The following is an 18,132-nucleotide window of genomic DNA, read 5'->3' on the forward strand; positions in this document are numbered from 1 at the left end:
TAAAATAAAAGTATGAGTAAATATCTAACCGCAACATTAACTTACATTATGTCATCAGTTTTGAAGAGGAAATTACTCCATAGATTAATGAGGAATTCTGCATGGAAGTCAAAGTTATGATGTAGTCTTATAGCATTAATCAAGAGCTAAATGTGATCTGACCTACTTCAAACAGCCCAGCCTTTAACAGAGAGAAGATTAAAAAAAAGCAGAGTATGAGTCCATATTTATCGCTGATGTAACACCAACAAAGCCAACAGAATCCCTTGAAGTTCTGAGTGCCTCAGAGTACCACATGGCAAGTGCCACAGGTCATCTCTAATCTGCAAGGTATGACGGATTGAAAAAGCAATGACATTTTCCGCTCCTATTTAGGAAACATTATACTAAGAAATAAAATCTCATAAGACTGTATTCCAGAAAAATGTTTGTTACCATGCAACAATGGATGTATCAATTCACTAAACAATTTTACAAGTTCGAATATGAACTCATTCTAGGAAGTCCTCTGGAATGAACAAATCATAAGGTTTTCTAGAAAAACTGATTTTTTCTACATTGTACACAGTAAACATAATTATATTTTATATAACTCTATTGAAAAAGTAGTGAGAAATTAAACAGGCTATATTTTATTTTCTCAAAACCCTAAAACTTGGAGATCATTCATCCATCTGATCAAGTCAGACTTATTAGGCTGATCCCCAGACACAGTGATTCCCTCTTCCTTGGTGCTGACACCAGACACGATAGTGTTCCCAGGCCCCCCTGGAGCTACGTTCTAAAGAGAGAGACATTAATAAATAATGACTGGGAAGAGAACACATAAATACCTTTTAAAAAATTAACAAACCTTGATTTCCTTGGACACATGAGCAATAAGAAAAAACCCAGTATCTTTTTAGGAAATACCTCTAAAAATTCCTTAGTCATGACTTGCTTCACACTCCATGACAAGGGCCACTATTTTCTTGTGATGTTGAGAAGTCTCCACCCTGGCCAAAGTTCCTAGCCACTGACAGCCCTTCACATTTAGCATTTTCAGTCACTCTCATCAGGCTCTCTTAACCCAAGGGCTGCATTTCCAAAAGAACAAGACCCTTGCCAACAAACTTGAAATTCAGCAGTCCCACAGAAGGGGGACTAAAGGACCTGTTACTTTCCCACTATTTCCAGAACAGGTCTGTGTCACACTGTTTACATCATGCATCATTCATCTGCTGTGATGAAATGTAACCCTGTGTTTTAAAAAAAGACTTCTGCAACAGTGAGGATACTCTATCTTTGTGAGAAGCATGTCACATATTTTCCATAGGCATCAACTGCTCCTGCTTCTATTTAAATCTGTGTGGCCCTCTTCAGAGGGCATTATTCCCTCCAGGAAGCCCATTCAGAAGGTGCTGAGCAGAAGGAGGGGAGAAGCCAGGATGGCAGCAGACAGCAGCATGGCTCCCGAAGAAAAGCCGAGCGCAGCTCCTGTGAGAAGGGCTGTCCACAAGATCCGGATGGCCAGCCAGGTCTTCAGCTTGGCTCGAGGCTGGCAGCAGTGGGCATCTGACCACCATGGAAAGCAAGAGCAAGAGCCCTCTGGATGGGTCCCCACTGCAGAAAGCTCATCAGCTCAGCCTGTACAAGAAAGTTCCTTTGAAAAATGGCAAATTCCATCTGTCAAGAGGGACCAAGAAAAAGGTGATGAAAAATCCTTAGCAAAGGATTCAGTGACAATAAGAGATGCTGAAAAAAAATCAAGGGAATCAGACGAAGATCTCAAAACATTCAGCATTAAAAGCAAAGAGGTGACCAAAACAGTTGTCAGCAAAGCCTATGAACGAGGAGGTGATGTCAGCCTCCTCAGTGAAAGATACGAAAACAACAACAGCAGCTCCGAGATGACCAAACTCAAAGAAGAATCAAATGCTATTGACAAAATTCTTAGCAACAAATTACCTTCAACCATAAGGAGGAAGTGTTCAAATGTAGTATCAGAGATGACCAAGGGCTGGGAGAAGATGGAAGACGAGAACAAAGATGGGGCCAAGAGAGAGCTGCTGCTGAAGTGCCGTGATGACAGCCTGGATGCCCAGGACAGTGGCTATGGGGAAGCAGAGGACAAGCTGGAGCAGGAGGACAGTGACCAGGAGGTGACAGCTGTGAGGATTAAACGCCCTGTCCCATCTCTGTAAGTAAAGCATCTTCATTACATCAACACAAATGGCAGAAGGGCACAGCTTTCCATGAGGAAAATGGTGGGGGTGGGAGGATAGTAGGAAGTGGTCAAAGATAAACTATTATTCTTGATTTAGAAGAAATTAATCAAAATTCAGGAGACCTTTCGCTTATCACTCCTGTGCTTAAGTGCTTAAGTAGTTACTCAACAACATCGGACTATGTACCTAATACAAGATTAGGAAAAAAGTTAGGAAGTTATATTTGGGACATGTTAATTATATTTAATTTTCACACTGGATTTACTAGTTCATCAAATTACCTACTTATTTTTTAATACTTCAGTCCATGTTTCAGAACTTTTACCTCATCAAGAGCCTCTAGCTATTCATTCATCTCAGAAAACGTTGTCTAAATCAATATATTTGACAAGTAATATTTCCAAATTCTCATTCATTATTTTGCTTAGTATTAATTGTAAATACTCTCAGGAGCAATTTGAAGTGAATGTCCCAAATTAATATAGCAGGAATTACTTTCATATACTTCTTACCAAAAGTTGGAATTCCATGAATTTGGAATCCCTCAATTCAAAGAAAGGAAAATCCCACAGTATCTTGGACCACAAGTTCATACCATATCCCAATCACATTTTCAGAAATTAAAAACTGGATCAGCACTGATGATGAAAAACTGATGAAAATGCCATAACAGTCTTTGTGATCCCTGTGCAGACAGGCAGGCAGGCTGTATCATGGTCACTATTTTGGTTTTACACCTCACTACTGATGAGCATTATCATGACCATTAGACTGTGGCTAACACACTTATGGATTTCAACCATGCAGTACCTTTAAGCACAGCTATCTGAACACACACTCCCAGAGCTATTTTAACTATTCAAATGGAATTAGAATGATGCTTTGCTGTACAGCTGAGCAGTCAGCTCCTGTAAGAAGAAAATGGTTAACAGCCCAAGTGAAAAAAGCTCCCCAGAAACCTAGGGCTTGAAAGTTTTTGGTACCTGCTTTTGGCAAGGACTGTGTTCACCATCCTTTCACAGAAGTTATGACCTCAAAACAAAGATTCCAAATATACAGTGGAAAAAAGATACATTTGCAGCACTTATCTGTAAACAACTTCAATTAAAACAAAATTTTTCAGTTTCAAATGCTATAGTAGAAACCAACTATCTAGCTTCCATTAAATCAACTGTCTTGTAGACCAACTATCTAGCTTCTGTTAAACTTTTCTTATATTTTCCTCATATGCATAATTTTAGTGTTACTGCCATGAAAAAAGATTGATATGCCATATTTACTGTGATCTAAATTATTGAAGTAACACCCTCTATGTTACTTACAGCTCTTTCTTCCACTGAAATTGAACACAGAACTAATTTTCTGCACTTACAGTGCTGCTATCAGGACTGAACTTTTTTAAATATTCATTTTTTAAAATTTATTTTACAGCCTCAGAACATAATATTTCAGCCTGCTACATTTATGAACCTTTCAATGTGGTTTAATCTTCTTCAAAAAGGCCATAAGTACACAGTTGCTAAAGCATATCGCCTATTTTCCTCTCCACATTCCAGGAAAAAAGCATCTGTACAAGTGTTTTGTTTTCCTCACATCAGCATCTTCATTATTTCCAGCTACACTGCTTACTGGAATAAGGTTGCTTCCTTAGTAGACAGCTTGTTGACTGGCATAAGAGACTCTTCTGAACTCTTCTGTTCATGATTAGAAGCAAAAAGGATGCAACAGAAGGGATATAAAACTCAAAACATTAAAAAGCGGGATTCATACCTTTCTCCTACAGACCGAAACAGGGCAAATATGCTACATGGACCTAATTTGCCTAAAAGGTCAGGTCCTAAATCCTAAATGCATTTAGGATGTCATCCTGGTAAACAGGTTAACTTAGTTGATTGCTGGATGTAAAGCACTTCTTAGAGTGGGTAGAAGTTCAAAACCTTCACTTTGGTGCACAATCCTTTGTGTAGGAGAAGTAGAAACATGAGAAAATGCCTCTATGTGTACACAGTTCAGGTTTTAAACCTATCATTAAGCTAAACAATGGCAAAAATAGCACTTCAGCAACTAGAAATGGTTAAATTACAAGCTGCATTAAAAAAGTAAGGTTTTTTTCAAGCCCATGTGAGGCACAATAAAAGCAAAAGGATAGATAAGATGGTTTTCTGAACCACTGAGAAGAGGATTTGGATGAGGAAGGCAATAATAATCTGCTAGAAAGGAAAATTAGTTTCAGTGGAAAAAGGAGGGATTACATTCTAGACCACTAAATTAAAGTAAGTAGCAAAGACTGCACAACCTCCTGCTGTCTCAGTCCCCCTCTCCTCTCAACCTGGGGAACCGAAGCTCTAGGACTTTGTCAGTGCTCATGGTCCCTGGAGAGAAGGGGCAGCAGCTGGCTGTGGCTGAGGAATAAGCCCTCCATAATGATATCTACTCATAAACTCCACTGAGACTGAGGACATCACTTCTTCAAGGTAATTTTGATTCTCTTAGGATTTTTTTCCCCCAGCCTTAACTGATAGCTTCCACATGGAGAGCTAGTGGAGCAATCCGAGCTTCAGCTGGAGTTCAGACTATGCTGGTACAGGGTTTCTGTGACTTTTGAGATAGCCATAGGCTTCAGGAGACAAATTCCTTTGCATAGCCAAATCCTGTGCCCAGAGTTCCTCTGACAATGAAGGCACAATTCAGGTGAAGGGACAAAGGATCACAGCTCTCCCTTTCTCTGTATGACAATAGCTTATATAGAGCAGCATTTGGTTTATTGTTGGGAACCAAATTGCCTAGATTTACCCTACTAGTATATTTTAATGCTTTCCTGCCAACATCTACCTGTTAGCCATTTACACAAAATTACAGGTACAGACATGCTGCCTACTCTCAGGATGCTCTGTAGTCACACCACACAAGAAAGGGGCACTTGGCAACAGTATGCTCAATTCTTCTGATGGTTTTTCACCAAATTGATAGGGAAGAGTATTTTGGAGCATTTTAAACACAGTTCCTCAATACAGCTAAGTGAATCTTAGGGCAACTCCACAGCTAATAAGGTAGTGCAGCTCTCCTAGTTATTTTCCTATCCCTGGCACTTAGTGTTTGCAACTCTTACCCTAGCATAGCCCTGCCCAGTACTGGCCTGATCTGGTGCACTGATCTGAGCTAGGGACACCTCTATGACTCTTATTCTCTATTTCAACCAGCTTAGTAGAAAACAAAGGAATGTCCAAACAGCAGGGGGACAGAATTTTCTGCAACTTTGCAGCCCTGTGTGTTGTTTGCTAAGTGCATTTTGATTTTCTAGTGTTAATATTCAGCTGACATTACTGGGAAGGTTGCATAGCAGCCTTTTGGGGAGTAAAAATATTAGAAAACAAATTACTTTGGCACAGTCACGGCGCAGCACAGTCCCAACTGAGTTCAGTACATATACACTGACAGGACGTGGACAGCACAATGAGTGGCTCAGACTATGTATAGCTCCCCCACAACATGTGAGATTGGCCACAAGAGGATAGAATGTCTGTCTGGAATAATCCAGAACTATTACACATATTAAAAAATAAAATCTCTCAAGGTCTTTCCTTATCCTTTGTCCTTAACACTTTCAGGATTCTACCCTACCCGTGGGAATGTGAATTTTGGATTTCAACATTTGTTCAGAATCATGTTCCAAATACAGAAGCACAGACAGAGCTATGACACTCAATTAGGTATTTGTTGTTGCTGTAATAATTGATATTTATTACAGAGGACATTTTTCTAGGCACTACCCTCTAGTTTTCAGCCAGGTTTTCATACACCTACAGCAATCAGCAATCACCTTCAGCCAGGTCATACACCTACAGCAATCTCTAACCTCAGGGCAGGCACACTTCAGGCTTGGCTAAGCAAGCAGGAATGGGGAACTGCGTGACTGACCAAAGGTACAGAAAGTGCAGGTGATCAGCAACATACTGTTTTGTTCCCTTACAGAATTAAGTCATTCTGGTACAAAGTTTGTGAAAACACGCTCAGAGCAGGGCTGGAAGGTGGTAGTGTAGACAGGATAAAGCTGTAGTCATGGAACTTGCCTTTGTATGCAAACTGAATGCGGACAAACAGCCCCTAGAGAACTAATTTAGAAGTGGTGAACTCCTGCCACCTGGTGGATTCCAGCTCACCCCTAACCCACAGAAGCCAGTTACAGCAGATTTCAATGAACAGCAGAAGTGTCTCAGGAAAGGAGGAGATGCAAAGCTCAGGTGTGTTTCTGTGTCTTTCAGCGCCAGCCGGCTGAGCGAGGAGGCGCGGAGCAAGGCGCGCAGGAAGTGCAGCGCTGTGCACAGCCTCAAGGACAGGTGGCAGGAATGGGCCGACCAGCACATCATAACGCAGAAGCTGAACCCCTTCAGCGAGGAGTTTGACCACGAGCTGGCCATGTCCACGCGCCTGCACAAAGGGGATGAAGGGTACGGCCGCCCAAAGGAAGGCACCAAAACTGCCGAGAGAGCCAAGCGAGCTGAGGCGCACATCCACCGGGAGATCAGGGACTTGTGCTTCATCATTGAGTCCATGGCCAAGCCGCGGCCCGACGGCAAGATCCAAGTCACTTTTGGGGAACTCTTCGACAGATACGTTCGTATTTCAGATAAGGTTGTTGGGATTCTCATGAGAGCCAGGAAACATGGGCTGGTGGACTTTGAAGGAGAAATGTTATGGCAAGGAAGAGATGATAATGTCATCATTACTTTATTAAAATAAGTTAGGCTATAATCAGAACAACTTTGGAAAACTTTTCTCCTCTTCTCCCTTGCCATTAGCATTTGCACATTTTGAACATAAGGTTCCCTTGTTCACCACATAGAAAAGTGTATTTTTTGTAATATGTATTTTATAACTAGTGCATGAAAACCCAAACACCCAAATGGACTTCATTTTGTACCAGAAGTGCTTTCAGGACAAGTTAATTACTACATAAAAAATAAGGAGAAAAAGCTATATGGAATATAAGCAGCTGATGATAAAAGTCCATAGCAATATAAATAGCTACAGGAATATGAAACATAACAGATCAGAAGCTGAATAAGAAAATAAACTCAGACAAAGGTTTTGATCTGAAAAATGCATGCACTTTCTAATTAATTGATTTAAATACCAGTAAAATTACCTTATTTTAATACAGAATCAAACATACATTTTTTTTCTTTTCAAGCACAATATGTAACTATCACTGCAATATTCTCTTGGTGATACAACTGTTGACACAGCTTTCTCTTACATGTCACATAAAAAAACCTTTTTATAAATGGGGTTTTATATATTTATTGTATTTATATAACTAATTTTTTAGATTATTTCATATGTAAACTTATGGAGTTTGGAATGTAATGAATAAAAATGTTTTGATTAGATAGCTACCTAAAAAATACCTCCTATATAATGTTGTGCAATGTCTTATCTGATTATCTATGCTGATACTGTTCTTATAAATACAGAAAAAAATAATGCGTAACATATAAAAACTAGCCAAGTACTTGTACTTTTGTATACAGCAAAAAAGTGACTAACATCATCATCTTCCATTGAAATGTACCTCTGCGAAAAAAGAGAAACAGCATTCATAACTTTGAGGAAAATGTTGTTCCACATTACACAGAAATACTGACATACTTTTACAGTATTTGCCATTCCAATGTCACTAAAATAATGTATTTCAGTCCAGGTGATGCTAGAGAGGACTAGGTGCTAATGAACTAATAGTTTTAGGACTTAAAATGGTATTATTCATAAATCTGAGATCTCTGTAAGGTCTCTGCTACTTGCTTGATTAGAGAGATCAGTTTCTCTACCATTGTAAAAATAGCTATCCTGGTAAAATGTGTGTACTTCACAGGAAAAGCATTTGTTTCAGAGCAGATGCCTGGGCAAGTAATGAAAAAGAAGTGGTTTTTTCCCCCTTAATATTCTTTCAAACTGAAAAAACAAATATCTTCTTAGAGAAGTATAGGAGTACTAATATCTTGTCTCTGATAAAATAAATATTGCTGTCTTATTATGAGTACAGGTACTCCAGTTTGAAGCTTTGTTATATAAATAAATCAAATATTTTATAACTTAATGATACAAGAACTGACTACTACATCTCTTCTAAATCTATGCAAATCATTAATACTTAGGCATAGTTATATTATATGACTCTACAGAAGAAAAAATTGTAAGATGGAATCATTGGAGATTATTTAATGTTTTCCTGAGATCTCTTAGACTACTCAAGCTGACCTACAAAACTGATGTCTTAGTGTAATACTTACATATAATAATTTTTACCTGCATATTCTTGCCTTATTCTTTACATCTTTATATAAATACCTTTTATAGCTGTCTAAATTGTCTTGATAAAATTTTGTTGTCAAAGGAATACATGAACTCCTTAATTATTTCTTGGGTTATTCTCCCACACACTAGGAAACAAATACATGTGCACATTCAATGAAGTAAAATATCACTAAGTTGCTTCAAAATATAAGCATACATATATTCTCCTTTTCATAGGCTGTTAAAATATTTCCTCAGAAGGTTTCTCTGTCCAAAGCACCAGAAAAAGATTTCAGAGTACATGGCAACAGACCTTATACAAAACACCTGCACAAAAAATACACACTAAAGGCATGTAAGTGTTAAGTGAATTAAGCTCATCGATTGGTAGCTCACTGCAGGTAATTTAAGCCTCCTATTCAGTCATCCCAGCATTAAAATCTACACAAAATAAACCAAACCCATAACTTTATCTTATTCTTCCCCTCAAACTATTTTATTTCCAATCAGATGAGAAAATCACAGGACATAACTAGTATTTTTTCTCATAGTACCCTCCACTATTTATCTTTTTGTAGGCAGTATCATGCAAAATTTCTGAAATAATTTACCATTTTTGTCAAAAAGAAATATTAAATGTTGATATAAGTAATGGTGCTTGGAAGCATTTCATGTAGGTTATATGCTTTAGAGCATTTTTTACATTAAGTTATGTGACAAATTTATCCATGGTGTGGAAGATAATAAATCTGACCTCACCAAAAAACAAAAGCAAAAGTACTCCCTGAATTACCCACCCTAACTCTCCTACTATACTGTGTTACATTCTTGTGAAACTAGCACAACCTCTGCCAAAATTAAATATTTTAATTTTAAAATATTTTAATTTTAAAATATTTTAAATATTGAAATATTTAATATTTAAATTTTACATATTAAGCAGGTCAAAACCTGCTTGATTAAAGCAGTCTCTGTAAATATTTATTTAAGTCCTGCTTCCCTAGTTATGACCTGCTTTGAAAATAAAACCTTTAACCTTTGAGACAATGAGCAACTCTCAGCTACTCTCATGATAGCTTGTAGTTGCACTTTCTTTCTTAAATACTGTATTCACTCCCACAATGTTTTACTTGAAACAGAGGTTCTGAACTCTCCTGTCTGAAGCTAGTGTTGGTTTTGCACATCCTTGGTAGTGACAAAATTCTATCTTCTTCTGTAGCAACTTAGATACATTTTTCATATTCTAATACAAAGTTTAAGTGACAGCATGAAACTTGTATCAGAAGAAATAAATTTGACTTTTACACCTTTGTATTTTTCCAAGTCTTACCACAGTGGCTTGAAGTGAGTGGAAGGTTCATTGGACGTGTACCCCACCCAGCAGAAATCAGCTCCCTCCTCCACAGCAATAACTCCTTCTTTACAAACATTTCTGTACAAGCAAGGTTCAGTAATACAGCTCATTTTTAAAGCAGGGGAAGGCTATTGAAATAAAATGAGCTGTAGTGAAGAGCCTACTGTTCATGGTGATATGGTCAATCATCACTCATCACAGAACGGATACCGGCAGGCCCTCCTCCCACAGCCATTTCAGCTGCTATGTACGCATTGCACTGCCCCAACATCTCAACTAAAGCCACTGCTGACACCTCAGGGCATGGAGGAGTTTAGCATTTAACAGCACGTGTCATTAGCAGTGCAATTACCACAGGAGAAAACGAACTAGGATTACACAGCTGGTAAGGTAAGCAGGACAGCAGAAAGCAGAGCAGGCACTTCTGCAGAGACAGCCAGCAGGACTGGCTGGCACACACTACTAAGTGCACACCATTCCCTCAGCTGGACAACTCCTCTCTCTGCTACAGAAGCACAGTGTAGCTCTCTACCACTGCAATAGAACATACTCTTTAAGAGGAGAAAGAGGAGTTTTGTTCCCTTAATTGAGCTCCAAATGGCAATGACAACAGCAAAATACCCTGATGACAGTTGCTGTTTTATGAAGGGAGAACATATCAGTGTGATTTAAGATGCAAATACTGAATGAAGAATACAAGATTATTTTTTTATTTGAAGTCGAAGGAATAGTCAATGTTCTTACTCATCTTCCAAGAGCAAATTTTATGCATACATTCTAATTCCCATACAAAAAATTAACTCTAATGCAATATAAACAGGTGAGCAGGAAGATGCAAGCACAAGCCCTAAGCCATACATTATGACCTTTCTGCAGATTACACAAAAACAGTAACTAACAGAGATAGGATTTAGAGCCAAAAGGTGTTAATTAAAAAATTCCATGTTTGGATCCCAGGTACCCAAATAAAAAATCAAGTTACTCAATGAATCCATCTAAGTATTGGATGCTGAGACACGCTCTTCTGGCAGTCAGCTCCAGATAATGGGTCTCATAAGCCTTCAGGGAATGTCAAACTTTCAATGCTTTACAATCACAGAAGCAAACCTTTCCAAGAAAGATGGAAAGGAATTCTACTGCAGAAAAAGGATAATGAACTGAAGGCAGAAGGGACATCAAGAATGTGCTTCTATGTGTGTCATACAGAAATTAACTATACCTCTGATAAAATTCATGGTCTTGCCTAAATAGACATGCACTACTTTCTATAGATCCTTTAATCAGTCAGTTGCTTCGCCAAGTATTATTGCTACAGTCACTTACGCTTTAAATCATATGTTCTTCTATTTCTTAACCAATTTAGTATTTTATAAGCATGATTGCTCATGTATTGCTAACTAAACATTATCCTTTATTTCTACTTTTTTGTTTCCTATTTGCTTTTCCAAGACAGCTCCAATACCTGGCAACATTCAGCTACTGAAGACTTTTGTGTGCTTTCATTTAATTATTCAAATTATACTTATTTATAAAATTCTTCACACCACTCTCTAAAAAACTAAAATATGCTTTATTTGCAATATGAGATTAGGATAGAGACCATGCAGTTGAATTAACGGTTTTATCAGCAAGGATGATCTGAGACTTTTCTTTTTCCCTCTCCTTCTTCAAAATGGTTGAAGACAATTTATTTCATTCCCATTGCTTTCCATGGGGCCTTAAAAAGCCCCAGAAATGCCAAAAAAAAAGAGAAAATGCATCCTATACATTCAGTTGTTAAATGAACAGCAAAACCCAGCATTTGTGCTTCTACGTAAACTTGACCTTCTAAATAAACTCCAACTCAAGTTTATTTTTACATATATTTAGATTTATTTGCTATACATCACTGTGAGCTTATAGTACTTGAAATCCATTACAGGATTTTTTTGTTGTTGTAATAATCAGTTGTAACTCCACAAAGACAATAATACTGCTGTGGAAGACCAAAGGGGAGAAAAGCCATTTCAATTTATTTACAGTTCCTTATTTTGTAAACATTTACTCTACACATTGTACTAAGTTCTAAGAAGGATAAAGAGATATACATAGAGCCAGGAAACAGAGCCCTGTTTTTCTATTCATATTGAGCATTAGCATATTATGGATGAAACATCTGCCCTTTCTCGTTACCATAGCAGTAAGCTGTCTTCAAATAAGTTTTTTTTTTTAACTTTCCAGAAATGTAAATATTTTGAAATATACAACTACATCTACTAGCCAACCCATTTGGCTTTTATTCCATTTCTAGAATAATTTAAAGTGCTATAAGCAACCCGTCAATCAACACTTTTCTATAATAACAAAACTACTTTAAACATTAATTTACAAGATAATATACAATGTTTGTCTGAAATAGCTGAAATTTCAGCACAAAGTCAGTCACTGTCACACTTAACAGCAATTTTTTTGTTCTTTTTTGTTTTGGTTTTTTTTTTTTGCAGAACATAGAATAAAAGCTTTGAAACAAACAGTTTTGTTCAGCTGTTATTGCCACAATGGCTTATCAAGTTTTCTACAAAAGTGAACAAGAGCTACTGGAACTGTATTCTAGCCTGTCATTTATTTTTTGAGGTCACATGACAGTAAGTTTGCATATTCCACAAGTCTACTGAATTACAATATTGTCTACCTATGATACATGATGTCATTTTAATCAGAGCTGGTGCTAATTGTAAATTTACAACATAGACCCACTCAAAAACATCACAATTTTTTTTTCTTTGGACAGGAATAAGCTATATTCTTGGAGCTGAAGTGCTACACGGCTACAACAGTATAACAGTATATATCTGACACTTTATGTTGAAGAAAGATGCATCTGTTTCTGTACTTTTAATGCCCTACTATAGCTACAAATTGTTCACTGAGTTTTGCTTGCTTTAGCCTTTTAGTTTTTTGGAACTATCGTATTCTTACATTCTCTTGCTATTCTGTAAGTCTTTGCCACTTAGCTCAATATTGTCAGTATTTGTCCCAAACCTGCAGATCATTAACAGCATGTGCAAAACACTCTTTAAATACAATCAGCATGCAGCTAAAACACATATTAACTGACTTTTTTCTACACATGAACAAGAAACAAGACAAGTGGCACTGTTGACTTTGGATATCTTCTAACTTCACCACATGTGTACTGGGGTGCATTTAGAAGGAATGCTCAGCTTCTCATCCATTTGTGGCACCACTTGAATAACCCATCATTGGTCTGGACCAATCTCTGCAGTGCTGCTGCCAAATACCCACACGCAGCTTTCTCAGAGGTTCACAGAGGGCAACTTCATTCATAGACATAATTTGAATACAAAAATAATAAGCTATATTCAATGAAGCAGCCCCCTAGCAGGATTGCAGGAAAGGTGTGTGTGGGAAACCTGGGAGGCAACTGTAATATGGATAAGAAAATTTTGCAGGCCACAAGGCTCAAAGTAACTAACGTTAATTTTTAGTCCACAAGGTCAATATTTTGTAAAAGAGTCTATAGCTTAGAAAAAGTATGATAGTATATTACAGATGCAAGAGCATGAAAAAACATCTGCTATTTAAAAATAATAACTAATGGCCACACTGAAAAATTAGAAAAAAAAAATCAAAACAGGTAAGTAAAATACATTATATTGCTCCTAGGGATTTTTAAGCTGCACTGATTCATGTCAGGTTTGGGACAATAACCTGTAGAAATAGTGAAATACTTATTCAAAAGCCCATATTTCTATGTCTTGAATAGTGAAGTCTTCTCGCTTAGAAAGTGTGTGATTCCCAAATGTTTTACATGAATGACTTCTTCCATGGTAGAGATCACCATCAAGCCAAAGAGCAAACTCTCCTCTGCAAGACACACAATGTATTAAAGCAAAAGACTGAGAGAATAACCATTTAATCCATCAATGCATTTTGCACTCAAAATTTAGAAATGAGAAGGAATTAAAGGATTAGTTTTTAACACAAGTACATCATGGCTGTTAATAAATTTATGCTACAAGGATTTCATTTTTTTTTACTATTTATTATTAATTTGGGAATATCCCTCTTGCAGATATTTTGAAATAAGCTAACTAGAGGTTTTCAGCCTCTTCCATTTTTATTACAGAGATGACATAACAGCACTTTCATATCTAAAGAGAATGCTAGTAACAAATAAGGAAAACATTCTAGAAGCACATGCACCTTCATGGGCAGGAAAAAGCCAGGACATGACAATGATTTCTGGAGACCCTGACATGTTTTGGGGTGGCTCAGCTTCAATTCAGCCCTCTTCTAGTTACACATAATTTTCCCATTTACATCCTTCCACAATCATATTTTGTGTCCATTCTGAATACAGGAGGACACATATGCAAATCAAGCATGGAAGGCATCATAACCTTGCAGGGCTGAAACTTTATGCCACACTATGGGGAAGACAAATCTCCTGTTGAAGTTTTGTCAGCATTGGAAGCTAAACACCTCACATACTAAAGTTTCCTGGCTGGTAACTGTTGAGTCCTAAGCTACCAAACTGAAGTAAATTCCAATTTTTCTTTTCAAAGGTGTCTAGACAAATCTTTAACAGATTCTAACTGCAACTTACCCTCCTCCACCAAAAGCAAGAGAATCCATGTCTCCTTTAATGAAGAACATGTTGTCTCCCGTCCACTTAAAAACCTAAGGGGAAAAAAAAAACCAAAACAGACCAGCAAGTAAAAATATCTGAACTTTTCATTTTGGCAGAAGGGAAACCAACCATCATTAAAGACAGACTATGGATGGGTAGAAGTCAGTTATATGAAGTTGACACACAAAATTCAGGAAACATCTGCAGACAAAAATTCTCTGACATTTTATGCTAATTAAAATAAGATCATTCCAAACCAGGTCGTTTTTGAGCATCAAAACTCCTACACAATGAAAAATACCAACGAAACATACTTAGATTAGATGATATGCCCCTAAAAAGGATGTAGTTTATGAATTTTCAGACATGCACCTGGAAGACTTTAAACAGCAGAAAAACCTCCAGTACAATTAAATAGTTGAATGTGTTCCTCAGCATGCAAACACTACCAATTCACTCTGCACTTAAAAGATTCCACAAAAAACTAGTGTGATGAATTTTTTTTTGGGCCATCTTGTATTATTTTTCAGATTTACAGTTAGGTTTATTCCTTAAGGATTTTAAGATCATGCACTTGGGGTGGTGGTGAGGAAGGGAGCGAAAGCATGAAAATTCATTACTACTTACCTCAAAATCTGGAGAAAAAGTGAACATAAAGGTCTCCCCAGTGCCATAAAAGCCATCGCTCACTTTAAATGGTTCAGATGCTAGTGCACCAAAAACCTGTAGCAAAAATACATCAGAGCAAGAAAAACTTCAGAGAAACAACACAGAATCCAAGACCCTCTAATGATAGTAGCTGATAAATCAGGTTGTAAATAATGTAATTTCACTCTCTGAATTTCACTGCACCATGGTTCTGAATGCACTGAGAGATGGTCTTTGCCATGTAAACTTGAAAAAGCAGGATAGATGAGACACTTTTTCCTTTTTATTATTTCAAGCATCTGGGTCAACAGACTAGACTTCAGAAATCTGGCTGTTAACTTTTCTTTGTCAAACATTTTGTGACCTTAGACTGTACTTAGTGTGTGCAGATAAGTGAACTTATATAGAGCATTTTTAGCATAAAAAAATCCATACTGAATTCAAATTTAGTTTCATCAATAAATACAACAAAATGGGCTGCTGAAATACATAATCCATATTTAAATATCTACATGCCTATTTTCCAGCAATAGGAACCCTTGAAATTATTGCTTAGTTCTCAAACTATTTGAGTCTCTGTATCCTAACTTCTTTTAAGGGCTCTAGTCATTTTTGGAATAACTGCAGTTCTGGTAGCTAAGCTACATTCAGGTACCTGTGACATACCTTACTTCAGATAAATATCCTTAGGGATGATACCACATCTAGTAAATAAATGTAAGTAAAAAAGATAAAAGTAAATCTAAGTTTTCATTCACAACAGATATTCCTTGAGAGGAATTAACCTTCAGCTAAAGTATCAAACAGAGCTTTGTCAAACTTAAACTATCTCAGTTCAGCCTCTAGACAGGTGTAAATTTAACACAACACTTATACTAGTGTTTATATTGGATCCTCTCAAAAGATGTTATCTGTGTATCCAGTAAAACACAAAACTAGTCCATTCTAACCATGTAGAAGACCTTACGTATTTTACTTAAGAGACTCTGAAGCTTTATTTCTAATTATGGAATACATTTAGCTATCAAGAATCTCAGACAGTCTCCCTACTTAACGAAGGACTGATTTTGAAACTATTAGGTTGACTCAGTTTTGTCCAGTTGAGCTTTGAGTCCCCTCAGGAATCAGGATTTGACAATCTCTCTGTGTTCCATATACATCAAGCTGACCCTTGAAAGACCACCTCTTTGCTATAAGCAACAATAAAAGAATAAGGATTTTACAGAAAAAGTGCAATTTGCTTCCCAACAGTTACTCTAGTTCTTGAGAAGGGATGTCCCTAGGATTTTTCCATGAGATCTGATTTTTGTGGCTAGTTGTTAGGGTGGATAACTAGAATTCCCATGTCCTAGGTTCAATCAGTCTCACCTGCAGTGCATACAATCTGAAGAATGATTTTTTATAAAACTAGACAGTCCTTGAAGTGGTTAACTGCATTAATCCCATTTCTAGACCACCACTTATTTAGTGACTCATGCTCAGGAATCAGGTACCAATTTCTTTTTAAAGGCTCTCAGGGTTCACTAACAGAAGCACATACCAGTAGACAGACAATCCATAACAATTGTAACAATGCAACTATAGATTTCATGGACACCTTTATTAAAGAACTTCCTAGAATTGACTGGAGCAGGCAATTTAGGTTGCTTTAGATTACAAATTCCAACTAGGCATTGCTCAACTTTTACACAAATAAAGTTTGTAAAAGTTCAGTGGTTTTGCCTGTTTTTTTTTTTTTGTTTGTTTTTTTGTTTGTTTGGTTTTTTTTTGTTTGGGTTTGGGGTTTGTTTGTTTTTTTTTTTTTTTGAACAGCCATTTACATAAAATAATTAATTGATCTGAAAAAGAAAGCAAGATTAGAAAAGATTTTTGAATAAAAAAATTCAGTAGCATGAGGCTTAGCAGCCTTTAATGGAACATTATGAAGAATTACAAGGTACATTTGCTCCTTACTCAACCTATATCAACATAATAAAAAAGCATTCTTCATAAACATGGACACCAAAGAAACATATCTGGAGAACCTGGGGAAGCAGCCCAGGAAAGAAATTCATTCTAGTTTAAAAGAAAAGTGCCTCAACCAAGGATATGACAATTCCAGCATCTTTCATAAACAATGAAGATCCAAAGGGAGCAGAACAACTAACACAAATGAGGACTGAGCAGGTATGCTCAGAAAATGTCAAGATTCTATCTGGGCATAATTCTGTCATTTTTCAAAATGGCTGAAATGCATTTAGGATCTTCTCTGAACTAGAATCTTAGAAAACAGGCAAATGATCTCAGAGTGTAAGGTATGAATAACCATCTGGTCTCTTAAAACACATTTTTGGAGGGCATATACAGTATTTATCTTAGCATACTGCTAGTGAACTACTGCTGGACACATTCTCCTATAAAGTACTTAAGAGGTTTTTTTCAGTCATGGAAAGCAGTTTTAAAGAGCAATCTGCCAGGAAGATACAAGACATTAAAAATAAATTAACCTCTTTCAAAAAAATCAATAGCTCCACAAATAAAATTAATTACCCAGACAAATTATCAAAGAGCATAGTTAGTTAGTATTGTCTGATGTTTCATGATTGTAGACCCTTGCATGAAGAGGAGAAAGGCTCTGTGCTTAATTTCCATATGTTTTGAACAGAAAAATAGTGCAAATTAATTTTCTGCTGTCAAATGCAGACATTTTAAATTAATAACACAAGACAGAGCTACTGAAAACACCATTCCCACTACACTGGTGAAGGGCTGAACGAGCATGTAAAACTCTTCTGAACCACAGACATGGATTTCCCCCACTCTCATGTGGAGTTCAGTGATTACTTGATTCAGAATTCTAAGGCATGCTTTCCTACATATTCCTAGGTATAACGCTGTAAGCTGAAATTCAGCAAGGTTTGTTTCACAAACAAAAAAAAATGAACTATGAACTCCATGTTTTGATAGGGCAACCATGACACTTTCTGAACATTCAAGCCAAGATGCTCATACACAGA

The 18,132-nt window shown here is 37.0% G+C and overlaps 2 protein-coding genes across 13 annotated transcripts in view; one reads left to right on the forward strand and one right to left on the reverse strand.

Moving 5' to 3' along the window:
* Positions 1-1,361: 1,361 nt before the first annotated feature.
* On the forward strand, positions 1,362-8,604 carry ABRA (actin binding Rho activating protein). Its single transcript, XM_063171042.1, has 2 exons — positions 1,362-2,179; positions 6,470-8,604. The coding sequence occupies exons 1-2, from the start codon at positions 1,428-1,430 to the stop codon at positions 6,945-6,947; spliced, it is 1,230 nt and encodes a 409-aa protein (XP_063027112.1). The 5' UTR covers positions 1,362-1,427; the 3' UTR covers positions 6,948-8,604.
* A 3,099-nt stretch (positions 8,605-11,703) lies between these two features.
* The window catches only part of OXR1 (oxidation resistance 1), a 346,510-nt gene continuing 340,081 nt past the window's right edge, over positions 11,704-18,132 (reverse strand). For all 12 annotated transcript variants that reach the window (XM_063171039.1, XM_063171034.1, XM_063171029.1 and 9 more), the window contains 3 exons: positions 15,116-15,211; positions 14,465-14,538; positions 11,704-13,722 (listed from right to left, as the gene is read on the reverse strand). In XM_063171039.1, the coding sequence (XP_063027109.1) occupies positions 13,587-13,722; positions 14,465-14,538; positions 15,116-15,211 (306 nt within the window). In that variant the 3' untranslated portion in view covers positions 11,704-13,586. The remainder of the gene's footprint in view (positions 13,723-14,464; positions 14,539-15,115; positions 15,212-18,132) is intronic.

This window comes from Melospiza melodia, chromosome 1 (assembly GCF_035770615.1).
Source record: "Melospiza melodia melodia isolate bMelMel2 chromosome 1, bMelMel2.pri, whole genome shotgun sequence".
NCBI lineage: Eukaryota > Metazoa > Chordata > Aves > Passeriformes > Passerellidae > Melospiza > Melospiza melodia.

What these genes read in the sequence shown, in the direction of transcription:
- ABRA (XM_063171042.1), top strand. Translation starts at nt 1,428, where the DNA reads ATGGCAGCAGACAGCAGCATGGCTCCCGAAGAAAAGCCGAGCGCAGCT. An exon ending in AAACGCCCTGTCCCATCTCT is followed by an intron (nt 2,180 to 6,469) that starts GTAAGTAAAGCA and finishes TGTGTCTTTCAG; the next exon opens with CGCCAGCCGGCTGAGCGAGG.